At 34.7% G+C, this 9,595-nt stretch overlaps 1 protein-coding gene across 1 annotated transcript in view; it reads left to right on the top strand.

The window, feature by feature from the left end:
• The first annotated feature begins 2,156 nt into the window (after positions 1-2,156).
• Positions 2,157-9,595, top strand: part of LOC107710666 (membrane-associated guanylate kinase, WW and PDZ domain-containing protein 2-like) — a 71,255-nt gene continuing 63,816 nt past the window's right edge. Inside the window, exon 1 of the mRNA XM_016515495.1 lies at positions 2,157-2,547. Coding sequence (XP_016370981.1) covers positions 2,157-2,547 — 391 coding nt within the window. The remainder of the gene's footprint in view (positions 2,548-9,595) is intronic.

The following is a 9,595-nucleotide window of genomic DNA, read 5'->3' as shown; positions in this document are numbered from 1 at the left end:
ATAGTGATGTAGGTATGTGGGGGCGTGTTAGAACGAGCCGTTTTAGGTAGGTGTGGCTGACTCTTAATTTTTATAAAGAATATCTCTTTGGATTTAAGACTTTAGTCTTTGCAACTTTACAGATCTTCTTTATGCACCAAGAGCTTGTAACGCTCCAAAGAGAAAGGAAAAATTGAAATCGCATCGTATGACCCCTTTAAATAAAAGCCCAAAAAGCCTGGTTACTGACGTATATATTCTCAGGAAAGGTTGGATAGTGTGAACCATGCCTTGATCAAAAGCTTAAAAACACTGGAAAAGTCTACAAAAGCATTGCTAAAGACTGGGGTGTTCAACGATCAACACACCAGGAAATCCTAAAAGCGGTGAGAAGGAACCTTAGAAATAACAGCAAAAGACTTTAAAAATAACGTTGTTCATTTGGACAACAGGGACAACAAGGACAGCATTAAGGAAGCTACTCTGTCTAAAATGATATTGAGACATGTCTCAGTGTTACCGGGTTGTTCCGTTTCTGGGAAAATGTTCTGTGATATGTGTATCAATACATTTTTTTATTATCAGGGAGAATGTCAGGAAAGCAGTTCATGACTTCAAGCTTTAGAGAAGTTGAGTGACACAACAAGACAATGACTCGAATCACACAATACCATAAAGAATGAAAAGAACAGAGTTCTGTCCAATCAGATGTCTTATAAGCAGCTACAGAGAATTTTTGGTGCATGGCTTTGCTGCTAAAGGAGGATCTACAAGTTACTAAATATAACAACATATATCAAACTACAACAATAATCATAATAATAAAAGAAAACAATTTACTGTTATAACTGTCAATAGCTGAGATATCATATTGGTATACTGTAGCTTTTTAATGTTATGTACTGTGCTATGTGAGTTTAATGTTGTGTACTGTCCATGTCATGGTTGTCCGAGATGAATTTCCTAGAAATGGGACCATAGATTCTATTCTATTCTATTCTATTCTATACAGTATGCAGTGATATACAATTTAATATATGCAGAATTAACATTTTTTTCCACAGTGATTCTAAATATTGTGCAAAACTTTCTACCAAATATCTCTTTTTTTTTTCCACACAAGAAAGAAAATCAACGAAGACAGAATTTCCATTATTGGGTCAGCTATGTGATTTTGTGGGTTACATTATCAAATTCTGAATAAACATAAATTATATTCTTTATGCAATAGTTTCAAATAATATTTATAACAATACACAAACATTCATTAGGCTAGGCTATTAATGTAAATAGAAATATAAAATAACTTTCATCTTGTCACAGACAGGCTGTGTTTGTGAATTACTTGTTTATTAAAGTTACTTTAAAGTGTTGTCTCCTATTCCTGTGTTTAAAACTGTGATCCTTGGCCTACAGCAGTAGGCCTACAGCTGCAGAAAAAAGTATAACTTTATCCCAAACTGAGTTCTATTTCACATTTTCTCCAGGAGGCGGCACAGCAGTCGTTTATAATGGAAAAATCGCCCAAGGCTGAAAGTTCCGTTACTTTCTTTCTTTCTTTCTCTCTTCTTTTCTTTTCTATTCTCAAGCGGGATGGGTCTCTTCTCTCCTCCTCCTCACATCACATCCGGCTCAGTTTCCCGATCAGTTTGGACTCACTCACTCAGTGCAGCGTAAGGAAGTCCGAGTCATGTAAGCGAATCGATTCGTGCGGACGCTTCGTTTAACTTCGACTCATTTGATTCATTTGATTTGTTGTAAGTGCTCGCAGAAGTCCAGTTGTGGCATTCTGAATCAACGAACCGTCTAAAAAACAATTTACCGAATTCCAGTCATCATTTGAATGTGTTTCCAACGCAGCATTTTGCGTATTAATTTTTGTAGTGAAAATCGTAGCTATTTAATGAAATTCTTCTAAAATGATTCTTTAATGAAATGTTTATCACATTGTTTTCGTTTACTTTCTTTACTGGTGTAAGCCTTTACTGGTTTACTCTACTTTGCGTTATTAACGCTTCTATCGTGTCGTAATTTTACGCCCAAAGTTCACCTTTCAGCCGAATGATTCAGACACGGTTAGCGAATTGGTTCGGACGAATCATCAAAAAGAACCGCGCGAGTCGGACATCACTGTTAGTGTAGCAGTTTTAAGAGGCTGCCTTGGATCTGCTGCTGATATGGAGACTCTTACCATCCACAGAGACGGATCGTGCAACTTTAGTGAGCCGACTGAACGGATTACGCACTTTCATGGCTGCTCTCCTGTCACATTAACAACTCCAAACATGTCCAAAAGCCTGAAGAAGAAAAGTCACTGGACTAACAGAGTCCACGAGGTCGTGTTATCCAGGGGTCCGAGTGGTGATCTTGGGTTCGAGCTGCAGGGAGGCGCGGAGAATGGACAGTTCCCCGTTATTGGAGAGGTGAAACCGGACAGGCGCAAACTGCACCAGGACGAGCTACTTCTGGAGGTCAACGATACTCCAGTGGCCGGACTGACCATCAGGGATGTGTGGGCTGTGGTCAGACACTGCAAAGACCCTGTGCGCCTTAAGTGTGTCAAGCAAGGTTGGTTTAACATTCATCTAAATGTAAAGTTCATTAAAAGTGCCAAAATGTGAAATGTTTTCAACAAAATAGCATACTTACTACAGTTATTGTTGCTACTGTAAAAATCATTTACATGAAAGCTTGAAGCTTCCAGAAACATTCTGACTTTTATTTATGTAGTTTTTAATGTTGTTAAATATATAAAGCTAGCAAGCAAACAAGCTTTGGCTGGTTTATTTATTTATTTTTTAGCACGTTCTCACACTTTTGTTGTAATAATAACGTAGGAACTATGCGATTATGGCAGAAAATAAGATTACCATCGTGAATATCTGTAAGATTACACCTGTTTGTGTATGTATTTTCACGTGAGCGTGAACTTTTGCATGTCCCATGTATCACACTGCATCCAAATGTAGCATAAGAAGAAAGTACTGGTGTTGTTAGAGTTTCACAACTGCTTGGCCTCGCGTGTGAAAGTTGGTTCGTTGCTACAGAAGCGGAGTTGGTGTGTTGCTGGAAAAGGGGGCGTGTCCTTCGCTACAGGAACGCGTTCTGGTGGTGATGTTACGTCATCGTCACGTTTACCTCATCACCATATTCTATTCAATGTTTGTAAATTTCTTGCTACATTTACCTAAATTGAGCTTCTTTGTTGACACTGAAGGGTTATCTTTCCCTTATCCTTCAGTTTAGGTTGTGTTATCAGACTGTAATCCGGTCTTTGTGGGTGTGCCACGGTTCTGAAATACATCATGATGACATTACTATTTTCCCAGTAGGCCTGTATCTGAACCTCACAATCACACTGTCATGAATGATGCCAGTTTAGTTAAACAAAGTGGCTTGTCCTTTCTCTTTAGTTACAGACCCATAATTGTAAGCAATTTAGCTTCTTTAAGATGACTGGTTGAGCATGTGAGCGTGGCATTCCTTTCCTTTGACAAGCTGTTTTTTGCATTTTTAATGCAATTTAGCAATTTAGCCTACCATCAGTAAATGTCTTCTAGAGCAAGGGTTTTAGAAATATTTGATCCCAAGGAACCCACAGATATGACGATCCCATGAAAGGGACCCCTTTCTGATTCTGACAGCATTTTTTCTTTTTTTAAATAAGCACTAGTTTTTAAAAGTAACAACAAAAATTACTTTAAAATAAAATAATCAAGTCTAATCTCATGCTTTCCAACATGTATAAAGTATCTTAGACAATACAGTATCTCAGTATTATAGAAATAAGAATGAAACAGTAACAACGTTTTTGTTTGTTTGTTTGTTTTCCCCTAAAAATTTTTAGACTACAGAAGCCTTTTTTATAATTGTGACTTTTTCTCGATAACTATGAGTTAATGTGCCATAATAATGAGCATCTCATTATATTCAGAAAATACCTCATAATACTTACTTAACATTTGATAATAAAAATAAATTTCTCATAATAATGAAGTTAATGTTTCATAATAATAAGAAACGTATTATATATTATATAGAAAGTAGAATGAACAGTAATAATGTAGAATTTAGTAAATTGGACTTTTTTCTTTAACATTTTTTCCTGAAATATATTCTGTGGACTATGGAAGCCAGTTCCTGTCCCAGCTGAGTAAAAAATATTCAAGTCATAATAATGAGAAACATTCTTTCAATAATGACTTAGCCTACTATTTCATAATAATCAGTAACTTTCTCATAATAATGACTTAGGATCTTATAAAAATGAGAATAATCTTACATTTTTTTAAATTTTGAAATGAAAAGTCATATATAATGTTTGTTATTTTGATATGAGTTGGTTGTCAAGTGTTGTTTTGCATTTCATAAAAATAAACAAATAAATAACAAACGAGACACTTTCTCATAATAATGACTTAACATCTCACAATAATGAGAAAGTTTCATAATAATGACAAATCTATTATTAACATTATTATTATTATTATCTTATTAACTTATAATGAGAACTTCTCCCATTATGATATTTTAAGTCGTTATTACTAAGTCATAGTTATTCCATTTTTTTATTTGAATTTTTTCATATTATTTCCAATTTTATGACACAACAACTAATTATGAGGTTACCCGTTATTATTTTCTCAATGCAATGAGATTATGATAAGCTAAATCATTATTATGGAAACAAAAATTCTCAATAAGACATAGGTGCTAAGTGATAATTATAAAAAAGCTTCTCATTATTATGAATCATATTTTTTACTCAACTGAGTCGGAAATGACCCAACCCTAATGCATGATTAATACATGATTATATGCTTGTATTGTATTAGATGCATTTAGCTTCTTTCCCCTAATTGTCCATGACCCAATCAAAACCCGTCAGTGGCTGCTCTTGAAATCTTCAAAATCTATTGTTGCAAATTTTGGCCTGTGAGGATTATCAATGAACATTGAGATTGAAGTGAGATGCACTACATTTCAAAGAGAAGATACATTTGACATTGCCAACTTATTTCATTGCCATGACCCTTGGATTTTGCTGTAGGCATAAAAAAATCAAGAGATCAATAGCTTATATAAACTAGCACTTTCAGTTACAGCACTCAATTTCAAGTCGCACATTTTAATTCACCAACCGTCACCTCCCCCTTTGCCCTCAGAAGGCCAGTGCTTGTTCAGCTTTACAGAGGGTCAAGGATGTGCTGTATCATTTGGATAGCAAAACAAGCACACTTTATACAAAACCTTAAAAATACCCAAACCCTTTGGTCTGATATTGATATACACATACTGGTAAAAAACACTGATTTTTCTAGAATAACTTTTGCTGCTGAATTATCCACTAACCTAGTTTATGATACATTTTTGTCATAGATTATAAATATACATAGGCCTATATTTTTTCATATTTATTGTTTATTTTATTTTTCTTTATAATGAAGTAGTCTGTATCTAGTAGATTGTGAAAGAATGATTATCAGTTCCACACACAGAGATATATAAATTCTACCTGTATTTAAATGAGGGAAAAAAACTTCACTGGTATCGGATCGGTATCGGTATCGGCCAATACCGAACCCTAGGTATCGGAATCGGTATCGGAGGCGAAAAAGGCGGATCGGAGCATCCCTAGTAAAAAATGTATAGCCTGAATGCACTGTAAGTCGCTTTGATAAAAGCGTCTGCTAAATGCATAAATTAATAAATTATTATTATTATTATTATTATTATTATTATATTGGGAAGTACCACTTTCGGAATACAGTACTTTTATGTGTCTGAATTATGCCTTTCAATGTTTTATTTTCAATTTGACTTCCAGACAATTATTTAGTGGTTGAAAGATGTTTTTTTTTTTTTTATGGCCAGTACCAATAATGATCTAAAGAGCACAGCCGTACAATAACTAAAAGCAATGAGACTGCTATATGTGTGTGTGTGTGTGTGTGTGTGCGTGTGCTATAGATAGCATCAATGTTTTCATACACATAGTTTAAAAAGTTTGAATTTTTGTCGAAGCGTTTCATGTAATATTTTTCTTTCTCGAGTGCAGTAGCAGGGGCCTACTTGATATTCATTGGACACAGTAGTAGGGCAGACACAAAACTGTGGTCGATGTGGTCAGATGCCTAGGTAAGTACCCTAAGATGAGATGTCTGTAGCATTCATCTGTGAAATAACAGGTTGGGAAACACATACACACACACACACACATTTACACAGCCTCCCATGGATGACCTGACCAACTTTTTGATGTCTGGGTTTTGAGTTATCAGCGAGACCGGTTGACAAAATAATTTTTTATATTATTTTGAAGTGCTGCAAGCCAACCTTTAAATGTAGTTTTGTTACAATATTATAATTATGGCACAGCACATTATTGTATTTATCTTTCATTCATCCCCTTGAGGTAGGATGACATGAGGTTGACATAAATTATCAACTCTCAGCCACCAGTTATAATTGTAAATTTAATTTCAGATTAGGAGATGTAATTATAATCTTGCCAGCGGAATTTATGTGTTAATGCGCAACGCTTCTGGCCATTTTCTATCCTGTTTCCTGTATTTTTTGACCCTGGACTCTGTGTTTCATGTTCCTCTCTCCACCCACTGCCTGACTTGCCACTTTCATAAATTGTTTAGGGCCAGCGGTAGGCCACATGCTTGTTTAAACCACACCAAGGGGGTAACCAGGATGTGACATCACATAGATAGCAAGTGCACATTTTCTGGTACTAAGCTCATGGGGGTTGGTGACCATAGCCAGAAAGCTTTATTTTAGAAAAAAGCCTTGTGATGGAGCCGGCACCACAGCAAATGGAAAGCATGACATCATGCATGAAGTGCAGTTGTGGATCTATAAACCTAGGGACTTCAGTTTGGCATGAGTTTAGATCTGTTTCACCAGACTGAGTAAAAAGAAACGGCCCGTCCTGTGGCAGCAATGATAGCGAAAATCGTGTAGCTTTTTGAGAAGAGGTGTACAATGTATGAATGGACTTGAAACCTGTGCTGGGAAGTTTTTATTTATTTATTTTTTCAACGGCTTGATTTTGAACCTGTTCACCAAAAACATCAGTTCAGTTTCATTTACTGGTCTTTTCTGCTGGTTATACTTACATTGATAAATCAGTAGGTGGAAACAAGTATCTTTCGTGAGTCACTGAATCATTGAATTAAAGTTATAGTTAAATGAATTTAAGTTATAGTTAAAAGAAAACTGTGTTAGATTTTTTATTTGTGAACTATTTAATTTCGTTCATATTTTGTTTATATGGAAGCCCATTTTCGCCATATAGGAAAAAAATAATGCTCTGGTAAATCATAATCATGACTTAAAAAAGTTATAATTATGATACAAAATGTCTAAAGTTATAATTATAAATGTCTATGAAATACTACATCATTATTATGACTTTTATGTCATAATTATAATTTACCAAAGCATTACCAAAATTATGAGATACTAAGTCATAATGAGATAATAGGTTGAAATTATGAGGAAAAAAAGTCATAATTATGACTTTTATGTTATAATTAGTACTGTATGATTTACAAAAGCACAATTTTCAAAATTATGAGATATTAAGTCATAATGAGATAATAGGTTGAAATTATGAGGAAAAAAGGTCATAATTATGACTTTTATGTTATAATTAGTACTGTATGATTTACAAAAGCACAATTTTCAAAATTATGAGATATTAAGTCATAATGAGATAATAGGTTGAAATTATGAGGAAAAAAGGTCATAATTATGACTTTTATGTTATAATTAGTACTGTATGATTTACCAAAGCAAGATTTTCAAAATGATGAGATACTAAGTCATAATGAGATAATAGGTTGAAATTATGAGGAAAAAAGGTCATAATTATGACTTTTATGTTATAATTAGTACTGTATGATTTACCAAAGCACAATTTTCAAAATTGAGATACCTAAGTCATGAGATAAAAAGTCATAATTATGACATAAAAAGTCGAACTTATTATGACTTTTTATCTCATAATTGTGATTTAGCAAACCATGATTTTCAGTTAAAATGAGACAAAAAAGTAGAAATAATGAAATAAATAGTCAAAAATCATGAGTTGAAAAGTCAGAATTATGACTTATGTTATATTTATGATTTTCCAAAGCATGATTTTCAAAATTGAGATACCAATTATGAGATAAAAAGTCAAAATTGTTGTTTGACTTTGTTGTAATTATGACTTTTTGTCATAATTATGTTTTTTTATGTTGTAATTTTGAGAATGAGAGGTTTGTTAAAAAAAAATGTTCAAAAACACAGTTTCAGTCACAAATACCATTACTTGAAAAACCATTAGAATTGATTTTAAACTGGTGGCGAATGATAAAAATGGGCAAAAACTCCTGTAGACTTATATTGAAGCAGTGACTTAAGTTATATCTTTTGATTTCAGCAGGTTAGCAACCACCTAGAAATAACCCAGAACAACCCCTATCAAACACCTAGCAACGCCGTAGAAACCATTCAGAACACCTTAGCCACCAGATAACAACGGCCTGCCATCGTGGCAGTGAGTATGAGCGAACGCATTTAGTTTATGTTTATTTGCAGTGGATCCACTGCAGTGTTTGTTTATGAAAGCGCAGGACCAACTGCAGTGTATGATAAATCTCTGGGAATTGAGCGGGCTCTAGCCTCATGGGTTCCACCCCGTCTAGACGAGTGAAAATGTACTGATGTATCTCATTTATAGTCTCAATCTCTATAGCAGCTCGCCCATGAAAGCTTGTCTTGTCATATGTCTATGCGGGTTGTGTCTCCCAGGTGAATGCATGGCATCCTGGCGCTCATGTAGTTAATGATGTGCATGCAGTCACCCAGAAATCCTGCAGTGGTCAGGAAATACTGGACCTCTGGTGATCTGAAACTGTCTTTCGCCCTCAGCACTTTAGTTATTGTCAGTCTGCATGGTGCAACGCCCATGAGAGGGGTCGGAGTTTGTGATAGTGGAGAGTCATTGCTCTTTAACACTTCCTCTCTGTAGACTTTCACTTTTCGTTCAAGTGGGAGGTTCTCTCAAGGGAGCCAGCTGAACAAAAAGCCACGTCTATCAGCGGATCCGTCAAAGAGCAGATATATTAGGGATCCACTGATAGACATGGCTTTCAAATGCTCCCGTGTGTATCTGTGTAAGCACTCAGGTGAAGAGCGTGAAGCGATGATCGTTGTAGCCAGTCACAGACATATCTGTTGAGCACGTGAAATGCTGGTCTCATCACATTTTTAAAATTTCAGTACCGACTTGTACTGACATCGGTACTTTTCACAACACTAAGATATAACACTTTACTATAAGGTTCTATTAGTTAATTCTATTAGTCTATTAGTATTAACTAACATGAACAAACAGTGAACAACACATTTATTACAGTATTTGTTAATCTTTGTTAATCATTGTTAGCTCATGTTAATTCACAGTGCATTAATTAATGTTAACAAGCACAACTTTTGATTTTAATAATGCATTAGTAAATGTTGAAATTAACATCAATTAGGATTAATAAATGCTGTAGAAATATTGTTCATTGTTAATAATGTTATCTTATGAACCTTATTGTAAAGTGTTACCAAA

Source organism: Sinocyclocheilus rhinocerous, unplaced genomic scaffold, assembly GCF_001515625.1.
Source record: "Sinocyclocheilus rhinocerous isolate Xijiao unplaced genomic scaffold, SAMN03320098_v1.1 scaffold357, whole genome shotgun sequence".
Classification (NCBI taxonomy): Eukaryota; Metazoa; Chordata; class Actinopteri; order Cypriniformes; family Cyprinidae; genus Sinocyclocheilus; species Sinocyclocheilus rhinocerous.
This window is presented reverse-complemented; position numbering and strand designations above follow the sequence as displayed.